This window comes from Pyxicephalus adspersus, chromosome 6, assembly GCF_032062135.1.
Source record: "Pyxicephalus adspersus chromosome 6, UCB_Pads_2.0, whole genome shotgun sequence".
Taxonomy (NCBI): domain Eukaryota; kingdom Metazoa; phylum Chordata; class Amphibia; order Anura; family Pyxicephalidae; genus Pyxicephalus; species Pyxicephalus adspersus.
This window is the reverse complement of record NC_092863.1, coordinates 82,537,337-82,554,257: the sequence shown is the minus strand read 5'-3', so window position 1 is coordinate 82,554,257 and position 16,921 is coordinate 82,537,337. Positions and strand designations below refer to the sequence as shown.

At 36.4% G+C, this 16,921-nt stretch overlaps 1 protein-coding gene across 1 annotated transcript in view; it reads left to right on the top strand.

Moving 5' to 3' along the window:
- IPO11 (importin 11) overlaps positions 1-16,921 on the top strand; it is a 228,385-nt gene that overhangs the window by 73,900 nt on the left and 137,564 nt on the right. The window contains exons 10-16 of the mRNA XM_072416367.1: positions 1,465-1,657; positions 2,770-2,922; positions 5,079-5,122; positions 8,465-8,555; positions 9,575-9,622; positions 13,527-13,632; positions 14,981-15,107. Of these exons, the coding sequence (XP_072272468.1) occupies positions 1,465-1,657; positions 2,770-2,922; positions 5,079-5,122; positions 8,465-8,555; positions 9,575-9,622; positions 13,527-13,632; positions 14,981-15,107 (762 nt within the window). The remainder of the gene's footprint in view (positions 1-1,464; positions 1,658-2,769; positions 2,923-5,078; positions 5,123-8,464; positions 8,556-9,574; positions 9,623-13,526; positions 13,633-14,980; positions 15,108-16,921) is intronic.

Genomic DNA, 16,921 nt, shown 5'->3' with positions numbered 1-16,921 from the left:
GTGCTCTGACTCCAGACTCTGTGCACAGGGAATCTCTCATGTCACCCTGGTGGGCGTGTGCTGTGCGGGACCTGCGCAGACCACGGCCACCAGGGTGACATGAGAGATTCCCCCACACATTGGGTGACATGGTCGGCCCCCACACATTTTCACCTCTCCGGAACGGACTACCTGCTAGGCCGTGTTTGGCCTAAAGGCCGGAGTTTGCTGACCCCTGGTCTAAAGCTAGGGTAGAGAAATTAAACATCTAATAATAATCCTTAGGAAGTAAATGAATTATCTCCAAAGTATGGGGATCCTTTGTTTGAGAGCTGTCACTTGTGCAAGTATTTAGTGGCAACTGTTCGGATTTCACTTTACATTCAGTCCTGGTGGCAGTGGTTACCTGTATGTCCTGAGTAAATCTCACAATCTGGGACATACAAAAATAATGGCAGTATCTGTTTTCCAGCTCAGAATATGTGAGAGCTTTGCCCACTTGAACCTTTTATGAACCAATAAAAAAATGTCCCCCTGTTAAAATGTTGTATGTTTATCAGCAGAGGTGAGGTAGGAAGACCTTGAAGTCTTGTGGTCTGTTGTACATCTTCTGTAGCTTGACTGGAACACCACAGTGCCGCATGATTAAAGTATTGACCCATTTTTTATGGAGACATAGCTTAATTATTCACAGAAATGCAGTCTCCAATTGATTCTGAAATCTCACATTTCTTGTGGAGATGTTTGGATTGTTTAGGTCTGAGTTGATTAAATGTAATGTGTATAGTAAAAGCAACCATCACTACTAAACCAGAGGAGTGGAAAGTCAAATGACTTTTCTGACCCAAAAAGATTGTCCCTCTAAATTATGCCAAAACTTGGTGCATATGGCCAGTCACCCACATACCAATGTAACTGCTAAGCAGGACTGAGTTATGCCTAGTACACATAGGCAAATTCTTACTTCTGATTCTATTTCCAATCGTAGATAGGCAATTCTGAAATCAATTATTATATGCAATGTATTTTTCCATCCTCCGTTAGACAGGGAGGGTTTGGATGTTGGTTACTAATGGAACCATCAATCAAACTCAATCTGAATTCCAATTACTTTCTAAATGGGGGAAGAACAAACTGGTAGAATATCATTTACGTGTGTTCCATGTTTTGGAACTCCAAAAAAGAATATGGCTGGTTGGTCGATTATAAAATTGGCAGCTGATCTACTTGTGTGTAACAGCAACATGAATGGCAATAAAAATGTAATAGGTGTTCTAGCCTCTTCCACCCCCCTTCACTATAAAGGTTTATGATTGAGAGTCCTGCATGAAAAAAATGTATTTAGGAAACAGTATGCCAGTGTAACTTTAACATTTAGAATATTTTGTATTTTTGTTTTATTTGTCCTAATGTGTTATTTGTACCTAATGTGGTGTGGCTTTTCTGTTTTGTTGGCACTAATTTTTATTGATTTATTTTTTCTAGCTCTTAGATTTTCTGGACCAGCATCCATTCTCGTTTATTCCTTTAATCCAGAAATCATTGGAGTTTGCTGTAAGCTATGTCTTCACAGGGACTGGAGACGGAGTTGTGTTTGAACGATTCATAGTCCATTGCATGAGACTTATTAAGATGATTGTCAGGAATGAATCCTTTAAACCATCAAAAAACTTTGAAGGTACCATTTTATTTGTATTCAGGGCCATATTTACTAAATAGTGGATGCCACATTCACTAAACATTTGTTAAAGGTGACTTAATCACTCACATTTGGAGTCACATTCACCGGTTTATAAAAAAAAATATTTTTTGTCTTCTACTTTAAAAACAAGAAAGTGTTAAGTTATCAAGAGGGAGGGAAATTATGGAAGGCCTTGTTTGCCTCGGAGATAATTGCACGGTTTTTCTTTTTTGCCTATAACCCATGCGGTTTTTCTTTTCACATATGGATGTGTAATATGGATGGTCTTCTTGATGTAACAATTGCCCTAATATGATTCAGTGGAAAGGCTTCTTGAAATAAATTGCCTTAATATATATGTTAGGATTCTGGTATGGACATACCTGCTCCTTCACTTCACCTTGTGGTTCTTCCTTACAACCCCCATGGAAGACACAATGCTGTCAGCAGATGGGACCACAATGTGCTTCAGGTGATGCAGGCATCCATTACTTATGCCAGATGTGATTATCGGAGCAGGAAACGGATGAGCCGATGAGTACAGACCTTCTTTTTCTGCAGGTCCTACATTTTAATTTATACAGTGTATGTGTGTGTATGTATATATATATATATATATATATATATATATATATATATATATATATATATATATATATAAATAATTACTGGGTAATCTGAGCATGTGAAGGTTTATTCACCTTGGGCTGGATTTAGGCTTCCAAATCCACTTGTCACAACGAGATCTACAGGTACATTAAGGACCATAGATTGGGGAAGTCCCACCGGGAAAGGATAAGAGGAGCTAGCTGAAACCCAATCTAGAGTTATGCTAATCAGGGTTTTTTCAATTCAATGAACTGGCTGCAAATTTTATAGTAGTTCTGCAATGTTTTACAATGTAAAGATACCAGCAATAGTTTTGGGGCCAGTTTTAATAGGCTTCGAAAAGGAAATGCAGAGTGGTTTTGACATTTGTTTGAGAAGCCTCTGAGATTACATAGGATTTTCGCAGGTGTATTTAAATTCCCATAGAAGTAAACAAAAGCCAGTGAACACTAACACTTTTTTTATTTTTTTCACAACTTTTATTCTGTAATGTATTCCAGACAGCAAGCCAGAAACAATCAACGCTCACCAAATAAAAATGTCATTCTTCACTTACCCCACCCTGACGGAGATATGCCGCAGACTCGTCACCCATTATTTTGTCCTCAATGAGGAAGAGCGAGCAATGTGGGAGGAGGACCCAGAGGGTTTTGGTAAGTATATATCTTTAGGTTTTTGCCATGTGAACAGTTGGTTGACTCTACTTTCACAGTTTTTTTTGTAGAGGAGCAAATGCATGGATAGATTTGGAGTTTCTGGCTTGCCCTATGTATTGGGTTCCAATATATTTAAATGACTTTTTAAAAAATATCTATGGTTGTGTGACCATCATGGAAGTTGTCCAAGTTTTCTACTCAGTTCACAGTACAGTGAGCAGATGTAAAGTCCGCTTGGCGAATCTCTACTTCATTAATCAAACATATGCCACCTAGTTGTTTGGTATGATCTCATAGCTACACACTACAGAAAACATTCTACTGTATATCTGCATTCCACACCAGTCTCCAGAGAGTTGAGCTCCAACATTTCACTATCATGTTTCCTGACCAAGAGTTAATTGCTTTCAGTGCGTGATAAATTGTGTACTACTGTTTCTCTGGGGCCTGTCTGCTTGTGTGCGGTGTTCCTTGCTGATTCTCAGAAATCAAAGCTGCTTCATAATCCACACATACAGTGCTCTGCTAAGTATAATTTCTACTGTCCTTTTTTTTTTTACTTTTAATGTTTAATCCTATATCCACATCTCTCTCATATATATATATATATATATATATATATATATATATATATATTTACAGATACATATACACACACACACATATACACTTTTGTTTCGAAGCCCCAACTCATTGCGTATCATTGCACAAACCTGTGTCATAGACAAATACATGTAGGAAAACAAAGACATAGATAGGAGGAGAGGATCCTGGCCAATAAATAGCTGCAATAGTTTAAAATGTAAAAAGTTAGGGAGAGTATATATATATATATATATATATAGAATATCAGAATTGCAAAAAACTGTATATACTAATTTAGGTTGCTTATGTAGCCTAATCACACTAATACTAATTAAAATTTAAAGTAGACTGTACTAGTTGTGATGTGTCACCAGTTTAAAGTGAAAACTGTATTTAACTCCACACACCGAACTTCCTTTATTTTCTCCCCTCTGTTCTTGTCATCACTAAAAAGGTAAAGAAGTACCCAATATTCATGCATCAAATCCCGCTGTCCTGTGCATTCTCAATTTTTTTATATATGTGGCTATATATGAAAATATATGTGGCTTCTGTAGTCCAGTCCTAGAAAGACAATACTGCTTCTATACAGATACAGTATTGTGAGTGAGCGTTGTTACCCTTAGACAAGACTTGTGTAACGAGCTGGATCAGTAGGTGCAAATAAAAGTAAAAGCCCTGAGAAATAACAAACACAGCATCCATATTTACTTACTGGTAAGCTGTAGTATATAACATTTTTGTTTCCAGCCTTAAGTGCTCTAAAAATTATCATAACGTTGTTGCCAAACTGCACATTGGAGTGTATAATATTGTGTGACCTGAGCTAAAAGGCCAACACACAATGTTAGCAAAGTCACCTACATTTACCAATATGCAGAATCTTCCTTGTCCTTCTCCTAATTCCCAATAATGTCTGGAAATGTTCTCCGTAATTGGTAGGGAAGATGAGTAATTGCAGAGTAATTGCTCTGATGAACAATATATAATCTTCAAATGAGAATGACAGGGACAAAATGGCGGGCATACTAGGAATATTAAAATAGAAATACAAATTATTTACAACATATATACATTTGTAAGAATTGTCTCCAAATGTAGTAGGAGAGGACATTGTTGCTGTTGTTTGGTCTCCAGATATAAGCTGCAGTTCTCATTCAGTACTGCATAGTAACATTTTCACATCTTTTTCCCTTGTGTCCTTGCCCATGCACACAACACCTCGTATTCAGATAAAAGGCATGAAAAAATTCATTTTTAGGGCCACAGCAACTAAAGCAGCTGCTGCATGTTGAGGGGACTTTTTCATTAAACTTTACTGACCTGGACTTTCCTCATTACCACAGGAGAGGAAACTTACAAATGCATGGGCAAAGTGAAAAAATTAAGCTGGAGTTCTACTTTAAGCTTAACACACATAGTTGCTGGTGGATTTAAAGGATATTGTACTGTGTGATCAGATTTAGGTGTACAGATCTTGGGGCAACCAAATTCGATGATGCAGGAAATCATAAACAAGACACTTGTACAGTGCGGATGATTAATGGTGTGTGGTTTTTGTTTTGTAGCAGTGGAAGAAAGCGGTGGAGACTCGTGGAAATACAGTCTGAGGGTATGTTTTCTAAATTATTCAGCTTTGGCCTTTCTTTGAATTCTGGAAGTAGGTATCATTGTCACTCATGCGTTTAAACAGGAAAATGTTACGAAGTTACATGGTTGAGGTCCTTAGGGTCTTTGCTTTAGAATGTCATCTCTCTTAATACTCATCTGTTCTCCAATAAAGTGACCTTTTCACAATACTTTCTTTAGTTTTTTACATGGATTTCTCATCTTTGTTTTATTTTTTTACATATATAGTTTTTTTCTTTCTGGGCATGTTTTCTTTTCATTCTTTCTTTTTCTCAGTAAAGGTGACTGACACTCAAATTTAACCACAAACACTTCTTTATACAGCTCAGCCAGTATCATATTTTATAGCAATCTGAGAGTGGAGGGTTACTTAATCTGCTGATAAAGTCAGTAATGTTGCAGGAGGGAGAATTTCAACTCCCTAAAGTATCGGGTCAGGTTCACATGTGATTACATATAGCTTAGCCATTGCGAAGAAAACCAACGGTATGGTTTAACAATAGCAAGCATACACTAAACAAAAACCAATATACGGTGTTACTAAAGTTGCCCTTTAAATAGTAAAAACAAGAAAAACATAGCTTTGTTTTGGGGATTTTTTTTCAGGAACAAATATCAAAATCTTTTAATAATATTTTAACCATGTTTGGTATTTATTTGTTCAAAAGCTAAATTCCAGAGAAAAAGTTAAACACAAGTTATCTTGTGATATCATATCACCGACCACTAGGGTCTTCCTGCCTAGATATAATTTAAATATTTTTTATAATTACTAAATACCTAAAATAATATTGTTAATAAATAAAGCATTTCTGTTTTCAATAAATCCATTCTTTTAGCCCTAGTGGCATTTTAGTTAAGATTGTGGTTTCTAGGAAGTGTTTTCTAAAAGGTATGGTAATGCCTACATGTGATGCTGAGCCTCCTTGACTAAAACTATTAAAATCCATTGATTTGAATGGAATGGACCAGGGGACAAAGGGGCCAGATGATGCTGAATGTTCATCAGCCAGGAAATGGGTTGAGCACTTTCTGACTTGCTACAGCTTTAATGCATCCTGTATGCAGCAATATGAAAGTAACAATTTCAGTACAGTGGAGGAGCCTATAAAGTCTGAAGGAAGACTAGATTTCCACTTTCATTTAGATGATGCCATTTGATTATAATATGCGCATAGAGTTTCAAATATCAGAGAAGCTGCTCCCAATTCATTATTGCTTGTATATGGCAACTTTTAAATGTTTGCAGTCCCCCCATGATGGCAAGAGAGCCCCCTGTCTGAAGTTGGTCAAGCTAAATAGTTTGTGTTTCAATCATACATCTGCTTGAACTTTAGCATTAAGCATACTACCCTGGTTCCAGTTGTGAACAAAAATTTTAATCATGAGCACCAGATATTTACAACTGGTTTTTGGTTGCCATCAATATATTTTATTAGGCATTGACCTTTCTAGATTGTTCAGATTTAGAGTTGCTGTCCATGGTTCTGAACATCAGTGTTTCCTTATCTGTGTACCTGTTCAAGGTTGTGGCTTAGAAATCATAGCACTTAGGCAACTAACATTTTCAGTTGTTGGTCAGGAATGGTAGCCCTTGTATTATTAATTTCAAATGTAGTTTAAGTAGGAATATAATAACATTTGTATTCCACAGATGTAGCTTTTAATATAATATATTCACAGATTCCATTTACGTGGTACGTTAACTATTATTTGCTCAGAACAAACTACTACACTGAAAAAAATATTTTTTTCATGGGTTGATCTTCAGATGTAAAGATACTTTTATTCTGTAAGATTTTTCTTTTTCAGATTTAATAAAGAATAGTCTGGATTTAATAACTTCAGGGGACATTGTAATCTGTAGCATCTTAATATGAAATTATTGGCACAAGTATAGCAAACAGAATGTATAACCTCCTAGAAAAATTTTTTTCTCAACATTACAATAAACTATTATAGACATTTTCTGATAAAACTCATCTGTACTGGTGAAAGAATGTTTAATAAAATGTATTTTGCCTGAAGAAAAAATGGTATGACCTGTAAGTATTATTATTATTTATTATACAGTATTTATCTGGCACCAATATTTTACGCAGCGCTGTAACAATAACAATTTATTTGTATTGTAAGTAACAATTATGGGTATTCTAGGAAGTTCTTGACATTAAACAGATTCAGCATCCTATTATTGACATTATCATCACTGCTCCTTTGGTGCAAGCTTGAAGTTCACAGCCCTGCATAGTTTTGAATGACAATGTTTGGACTTAGCACAGAAGATATTGGCAAGCTGCTTTGCAACTCCAGCTGGCAGGGAGAGCTGGAAGAATTGCCCAAATTAAATATAATTGCAGCAAAGGTCGAGAGGTAATTCATTTTGAAGATAACTAGTCTATAGGAAGTATAACTATGCTTTCTTCAAGTGTACCCATTTTATAATAAAAGTCCTGTTAAAGCGTAGATACCACAAAATTGTCAACTATTTCATTTAGTTGCAAAAATCCTCCTCTGTGTTTTACTGGGACCTGATACCTTTTGGAGATTTGGAAGTAAAGGGCATTTTCCTGTTCACGGAAAATCCCCTTATTGACTAATGGGACACTATTCCTGGAAATAGGGCTAATGATTTGTAGACATTCGGGAAGACACTACCCAGTAACATAGTGGAACTTGTTTAGGAACAGCACACAAACACAAACAGCCTCAACCTCTTTAACATTGGGGGGGGGGGGGGGGCTTTCAGTTCCCTGAGGAAGCCCTGCTATAATTACGCTCTCAGAACATTAGCACGGTGATCAGTGCGTAGAATGCCATTTCTGGTTGGTGGGAGGACTTTCATCCTTACAGTGAGCCAAAAAGATCATTGGTGTCATCTATTTTGACCTGGGTTCCACAAGTTGCTATAAAGGAACCCCTAGCAACCCTGGTCTAAATGTTTAATGCAAAATGGTCCTGCCTAAGAAAAGATATCGATTGACAATAAAAGTGGGTTCTGTGCGCCTCAATGATTTATCTTAACTTTTTATGAGGCCCGACTTTCTGTCCAAACAATGTCCACCTGCCTTTTTTCTGTCCAATGGTAAAAACTCATTGCTCGTTAAAGAGTTAAGTATATTGTTTTATGTTATTCTAATGCATGCCGATATTGTTAATGTAATTAACACTTCCAGGTATTTTCCTTTATATTTTTTTAAAGAATTTTTGACCACTTTCAGAGACTCAAATTTTAGAGTCCTAAAATTTTAGCATTGCTATTGTTTTCTTATGCAGTATCTGCCGAAGATGTGTATTTAATAGGTTTTTATGTTTCTTTTGACAGCCTTGTTCAGAAGTGTTGTTTATTGACATCTTTCATGAATATAGCCAGACTCTGACGCCTGTGTTGTTAGACATGGTTCATACTCTTCAAGGTAAGGGTCTTCTCTCTGGTATGTGATATTCTGCTTCCATCTAAGGCCCATGTGAGTAACCTACTATCCTTATTAGCTCTGTTGTACCTCTGTCACACAATAATCATTGAGAACTTCTTTAACTTTTTCTAAACTATTTTAGATCTGCACACATAATGATTTTTTTCCCGACATGATTACACCAGAGAAATAATTATGCATATTGTTGCATTTTAAATACAGATGTATAGACAAGCTGGTATATATTGTTTTCATCAAGACCTGTTTTTAAGTAAAATGTCAGAAATGGCTTTTTTTATCACCCTTCTAATTGCCTGAATCAGACTCAATAAAACAATTATTACTGTAGTGGGAAAAATGGAAAACGGAACAGGTTTCCATATCTAAATTAATTTCTGGGTTATAAATGAGAAAACAAGATCAGTGCACAGACATAACTGTATTGTTTACTAAACACAAAATAGCATTTTCATACAGGAAAAGACAACTTTGCATTTTTTCAGTAGAAATGATAAAACATATAGACAGCAAAACAAAGTTTGAACCTGGAAAAAATCCATTATAATAGTCCCAAACTCAGGGTTTGTAGCCTCCTCCATAGGGGTGCGCCATACTCTGCTGGCTGAATATTACACCCGAGCACTCACATCCACTCAGCCCTCTGTCTCCCTGAGCCACACCTGGACCTAGGCTCCAACTTCATCCTGTCTGAACTGCACACTCCCTTTTATTTGTATTCAGCAGGTGCTTCAAGGCCATCTCAAAATTCTGGCCTGGGAAAGGGATGGAGTGTTTGGCCCACCCAATCCTTCCAATACAATCCAGATCCCAAATAAAGATCTGTAAAGCTGCAGTTCTTCCAATAACCACAGCCATATCAATGTGCTTTACATATATATATATATATATATATATATATATATATATTCTCACACACACAAGCGACACTTAGCTTTTCCACAACCTAACTTCTTGAAAATGTTCCCTTGCAATAAAAAAAACTGTGTTCTCTTTTTCAGGTCCAACACCAATAGAAGATTTGAATGCTTTATTAATCAAAGAAACTGGTATGTACCTGTCGCCAAAACTTTACCTGTTAGCAGTTCATTACAACAGAAACTGTCCACATAAATAGTCAGATCAATTACATCTGTTTTCTAGAGTCAAAAAGATGATGTCTGACTGGCTATTTTGGGCAAAAGCTTCTGTTTTGTTCTCCTTCTTTCTTTTAACCAAGAGGTTATCAGAGGTCTGCATTAATTCTTTTTGTGGTATATTTTTGATGCAGTGTACCTGAGGCCCTAATCAACATTTTTATTATAAGGAATGTGGTTGTTTAAAATTGCACCAATATTATAGCAAGAAGTTTTTATAGACACCGCATTGTGATGCATGGAGGTGAACTTTGCTTTTTTCAGGCAATGTATATTTTGATGATCAAAGCCAGTCATTTATTCGAATGCTTATATATATGGACCAGGTGTAATTGTTTATAATGGTACATTGTATGGACTTACCTTTAAAGCTAAGCTAATAACTGTTAACACATAAACCAGCATACTTAGTTGATAAGAATACACAAGGAATGTATTTGTATATGTTCTTTTACAACTATAGTTTGCAACAAAATATTAGGATATAAAAGGGGCCTTTTATACACAGGCTTTATCTTCTGACCATGTGTACAAAAATATTTTAGAAAGCAGTGTCAAAGCTTTTAGCCAGCTTAAAACGTCCTTGTTAAAGTTTTTCAACTAACCTTTAGCTTCAATTTAGACATAGATTCTAATAGAAATTGCTAACTATCACTTTAAACAAGCAGCTAGCAGACTTTGGTAGGCTTTGGTGTTTATAGCTTGATAGCAGCTTGTTTAACTCAACACTCGGCACTGTCATAAACACCTGTTTAACGCTCTTCCTATACCGACGCTTTAAATGCTTCCACAAAGCTGCTTGGAATTGCTGAAAATTTTAGAGTTCTCTATACAAGCTTGATGTACTGATTGCTGTTTCTCATACTAAAGATGATATGTACAAGGCCCATAGGAACACTTGCTTTGTTGAGGAAGGATGTACGAATTACTGATTTTTGAGACTAGGCAAGAAAAATATTTTACATTTATATCCGGGTTTAGCATAAGCACTTATAACTGTAAAGCTACTTACACACCTCCAATGGTTCTCGCCCGATTATCAGCTCAGGGCCGTTATCAAACAAGAATCTGAAATGTGTACAGCGCGCGCCGTTCATCGTCCGAACGACCATCCTGGTGGATCCACAGACGATGAATGGCGGACGATCAAAATGCAAGTGAAGGGGGAGCGCACAGCAGGGTGCCACTTTGTCGCTGTCCCTCTCCCCTCTGCATAGAGCAGAACGGTCCTGTATGTACAGCATCATTCATGCATCGTGCAGTGCTTAGTCATTGGAAAGGATCGTGAAAGATCATTTCCAACGACTAAAAATGCAAGTGTGTATGCGGCTTACCTCCAGTATATTGTACTTTAGATTTTCTAATTTGAGTAGCCACTGCTCACATATCCCACTGGGATTCTTCTGCACTGATCACAATCTGTAGGCAGGAGTAATCACTTGCTATAAGTCCCTATATAATGATAGAGTAGAGTTGATGATAAAGGCAAAAAAATGGTAATATTGTTATATAAAGATTTTATTTTAAACATTTTATCATTACTAAAAAATATATCATGTCTCTGGAAGAACAAGCCTCTTTTTATCAATATCCAATTTAAACAAATATGATAATATTGCAATTGAAATGACTCAGCCTTTCAGATAAATAGCTATCATTTTTATCCTTTGTTTCACATCTAGATGTCCTTAAGGTCCTGTGGTTTCTCCAAATAGACATGATTCTAAGACTAAGTGTCTCCCAGTTCAGAGCCCTGCTTTCTCTGTATCTGCAGAGTAAATTCACAAATAAAGAAGCTGTGCATTACATGAAACGTAGAATGAATGATCGAGTGGACATTTCAGCTTTAGCGCATTTTAAGTAGTGCAGTTGACTGCCTTATTTTTACATTTACAGGCCCGGCTAGCCATTGTCCCACTCCTGCAGAGCAGCAAGATTAATAAATATTATCTTGAACTTTGCCTTTATCTGTATGAGCTGCTCTTCTCAAAAGATCACAATGCTAATTTATTTAGACACCTTGACGTGTAATGACATGCATTTCTCTGGGAAACTGTCATTTAAAGCAGGATCACTGCCCAGGAACATTTCTACATTAGTGACAGCATATACCCAATCTTTAAAATGATGTTTATTTGACTGGAAAACACCTGCTCTGTATTGGGTTTCTCTACTGTGATTCAGAAAAGAGAAATAACTGGATTCTATTCTATTCTAATATAAATCAAAGTGTGTATATTATAGCAGGTGGGATCTTGAGATTGCTGGATTAGGTCAGGTTAATAGAAGGTATCTGTTGCACTCCTCATTGTTTCACAAATTCTGACTGGCCAAAGGTACAAAAGTGCATATGCTACTCAAATGGAAGGTCCCCTTACTGGTCTTGTCTGGATGGGACTGGCCTCTTCTGAAATCACCTATTATGTGTAGGCAAAGAAAGATCTTGTAAAAATCTGGTAAAGCTAAAATTGCCCTGTCCCCATCTTATTCTCACGGTGCCTAGGTAAGATAATGTCCTTCTTGGTAGAATCATAAGGAGTGCAGAGCAGGCAAATTCTTGTGGGAAGACGCCCTTACAATGGACTGGTGTTTTTTCCTGCAAGATTTTGTCTGCCTTATGTTGCTCAAAACTCTGCCCAAAAGAATGATAACTGCACACCCAATGAAGGGAACACGGAGCTAGGTAAGTATAAAATTTTATTTGACACTTTACAGGTACGTTTTTCATCTACATAGTATTGTAAAGTAGTGTTCGTTTTATATCTACGGTAGAACATTTTTAGCACCCTTGTCGGGTTTTTTTTTTTTTTTTTTTTTGTGCTATCAGGGTGGGTTTGAGATTCTAGAGACATAGCAGAAAGTAAGAGTATAAGCATATAATAATATAACCTAATGGAGCATTTAATACTTTCCCATGAGTCTTTCCCATGTCTTTAGTGATTGATTATGATTTTAAAGGACTGTTTTTTCTAAGTATGCCCACATGTTTTAGCTTGCAGTGTGCTTGTAAAGGATACTTACGTGTCCTGCATAAACACATTACACCACAATATCCATGAAAAAAATCAGCTTGCAATTCATAATGCAGCTTCCTATAATGGGGTGACAATGATGCTGCACTGTTCCATAGGTTAGAGCTCGGTTCTGCTTACTTTTTTATATTATATTGTGATAAAAAAAGTGTTGCAGGGAATAGTGTTATTGAGATTGCCACTGGTGAATTACAACCCTGTAGCTTGTCATTCTGCTTCTGGCTACATCTAGCCTGCTCACTGCTTTTTAGATTGACAGCACTGCCTGTGTTGATGAAACCCTCCCACTGTGATCTGCAGTGCCTGTGAGGGGGTATGGAGGACAAAAAGAGAGGAAGTTTTTGCTCAGTTAGAGATGGTAAGCAGTTTTTGTTTCATTTGTAAGGTATCTGCATCCCATTGAAACTGGATTTATGACCAGTTTATACTGTGATACAGGGACTTTCACCGGCAAAAATACAGAAAGTAAATCTCCCCAGCAAAGACAGAGAGCAATAGGATATTTTGACTGGGGAGCAGGGTTCCAATTCTTCTAATCTAAATTGGATTTAGATATACTCTAAAGATGTCCAATGCTTTCTAATTGGTTTTTAGGAGTTTCAGTGCTTCTTGGTTTTTCTTTAAACTAAGTTGTGAAAGGAGGCCCTTCATAGTCTATTCCATTAATGCATTCAGTCTTTGCACTGCTTTGCTAAATATGCCTTTGTGTTTGGTTTGTCATTGTGGATTTTATTTTCTTCTGCTATTACCAATGACTAATTCCCCCTTCATTTCTCTTTCTTCAGTTTACAATGCGGTGGGACTGGCTGCATATGAATTATTTGACAGTGTGGACTTCAATGAATGGTTTAAAAATCAGCTGCTAGGAGAACTGCGAATTACCCATGATAGGTGAGAACATTTTATCCTCCTGTGATGTGAAATCACTTTCATTATGTTGTGTTCTAGCTACATTTCTCTTGTGATCTGTGATTTATTTTGCACTGGTAGCCTTCTGCAGTTTATGGAACAGTAAAGATTGTTGCTTCTTTCTCATGAAATTATTGTAGGCTTAGCTTACTGTAGTATGATATCAAATGTAGCATTATAGGCATTACTTGTTATTCCTGCATTTAGATGTGAAATCTTCTAACTCTGCCCTAAACACATATTAAGTCTTTAAAGCAACAGAATTTTTTTTTGCTCCGTCTTTTTGACATATACATATAAATAATATGAATAACTGGCAATAGTGAGCACCCTTGTAAGTATAACTATTTGTTCCAACCCTTAGAACTCTTATGTTTGCTTGACCAAGTGGTATGCATGTAATGTTAATGAAAAAATAAAAGGCAAGGAATTCATATACTGAATATTATCATTACAGGTATTAAGACCATACATATACTAGAATACAATGTTTTGTTACAGCAGGCCTTTAACCTATCTAAAAAGACACGTTCTGACTCAGGAGGATAGAGGTCAACTTACAGGCTTGTCAACTGCTTCACCTCATCCACCTTCTCCCTGAGCAGTATGTGAGGTTCAACTGCTTCACCTCATCCACCTTCTCCCTGAGCAGTATGTGAGGTTCAACTGCTTCACCTCATCCACCTTCTCCCTGAGCAGTATGTGAGGTTAGATAAATGGCCTGCAACAATGGTTCCTGACACTTCTACAATGTTAGTAAGGGCCCATGTAGATCTTTGCTATGTTTTAACGTGCAGTAATGCACATAATATGCATTACCTGTATAGTAGCATGCTGCGATGCATGGCAAAGCACAGTTATGGGTTGCATTGTATTAGAAGTCTAGAAAAATCTTGTGCTTTTTTTTAGCATGTTAGGTTATATTGGCAGCCCATACATTTTTAATGTTTTTCCCTAATGCAGCAGTATATTGCTTGTTAAACATTGCATAGACTTAAATAGGTCCTAAGGGTCCACTCATACTTTTGGCATTATGAAAAGGCACCCTTTTACCAGATTACATGGAAACAATTGTGTTGGTAGCACCGCTCAACTCACGACAACACAAGAAATAAATAAATGGACTGCCTTAATTCAGTGCTCATTAATGTGCGATGTAAGACATGAATATGTCATAACTAAACCTTTACAAAGTTTTATATTTCTTCCCAATCCCATCTGTGTTGGATTTTCCTTTTGTGGTTATCATGTTATATTATGCATAGAGTTTCCAAACTTGAAAAATTACTTTTTTTTATATATCCTCTATTTTGTTTTTTAAATTCTACAGGTATAAATTGTTACGTCGCAGAGTAATTTGGCTAATCGGACAATGGGTCTCTGTAAAATTCCAAGCTGATTTGAGACCCTCGCTGTATGAAGTAATTGTAAATTTGCTGCAAGACCAAGACTTAGTAGTAAGTACACTGAACTGTGCTGCATGAAAGCAATTTTTGAACCATGGGTTTGCAAACAAAGACGGAAAGAAGGTGTCTGTTTCCTGAATTGTACTTTGTAAAAAATTTAAAATGACAACTGACCGTCACATTATTCTTTTTTTTTACTCTTAATGAACTGGGTAAATGTTAGGGGGAAGCAAACCTGCAAAAAATAGTTTTTGCAGTACTGCAGGTTGCAATACCTGAAATGGGTTCATATTCATGTAGTGCTATTACTCCTCCACTCTTTGTTTTATGCATTATTCCTGTAGCTATCTTTGCTGGTGCCAGGTGGTTCAACATTCCACTGTTCATCTATCTGATTTACATACAGAAGCATTTTCTTTTTTAACAACAACTTTTTATGTGCATATATGCAATACGTATACACGCACATATAACATTTTAACTCATATTTTTTTTTATATGTGTATGTATGTTTACTCATATGCCAATGTACCATAAATTACATTTTTGCTTGGGCTATTATCCTTATCTGACCCCAATTATAAAATGTTGGCCATTTGTTTATACATTTTATGCAGTCAAAAAAACTTAATTTAAATTTATCTCAGACTTATAATTTGTATTCAGTATCTGATTTTTTTTTATTCACCCCCTCCTTCTTTCCCAATTTTAGAGGGTTGAAATTCTGAAATTAGTTATCAGGCTTTCCTACATTATGCTAGGCATCACTGGCAGTTACAGGGGGTAGTCCTACCCAATGCAACTTCAAAGTGGTTGAGGTCATTTGTACGCAGCCAAGCGAGTATTATGAGAAGATAAAAAGAAAATACATAATGTACAGCACATACAGTACTTTACAGGCAGAAGATGTGAAAACGAATGCTGGCTTTTTGGGTATTCACTTATATTTTTACTGGTAGTTAAGCTTACCTCATTAAAGCCCAACTAAACCCAAAATCAAACAAGGTATAAAAATCATGTTGATTTGTGTAAATTTCAAGTATTGCCTTTGAAACTTTACAAATTTAAAAGCTCATTATGTGGCTGAGCTTGGTTGTAGCTGAGCAGCTATCTATATAGTTAGCTCATTTTGGTTTCCTAGTATCAAACTGAGGTCCTACAATTGCTTACTTGCCTGCCTATGACTACAAAACCTGCACCTCTTTATGCAGACACATAGTTTCCATTGTAATGCCAGTATGCTGGGAAATGTAGTATGGTGCCTATTGTTCCATTTTCTTCAGGTATTACATCTGACTGACCTACTAACTGACCTATTTCAGAGATGAGAAAAAAAATGAGCAATAATGAGTTTGCAAGCACATTTGTCCCAGTTGATGAAACTGCACTTTGCAACCTGATTACTGTTAGAATTTCCCTGTTCGGTTTTGAGTTTAGTTTGGCTTTAAAAAGATTTTACATTTCTTTACAAACATACATAAATGTTCAATAAATGATTGGTTCTACTTCAGCTGCTGCATCCACAAGTGTCTTCTTTTATTCTCCTTTGTCTTTTAAGGATGTTGTTATAACATACGGAATTAATGTGGAATCATGTTTTAATGCAGTATGGCTCATTACAGCGAGTAACAGTCATGCCTTTGCTTACACTGGAAATAGATATCAGGTGTCAAAGGCTCAGTCGATTAAATAATTGGCAGTAAACTGGGAGGAACTGCAAAATGGAATGAAACAAGAAGTGTACTTAACGAGCACTGAGTCTCTTCATTACTACAAGTATACACATAAAACAACATACACTAACACAGTTTCCACTAAGGATGCTTTCTTTGCTTGGTGCTTTTGTCAAAGATTTCCTAATCAGT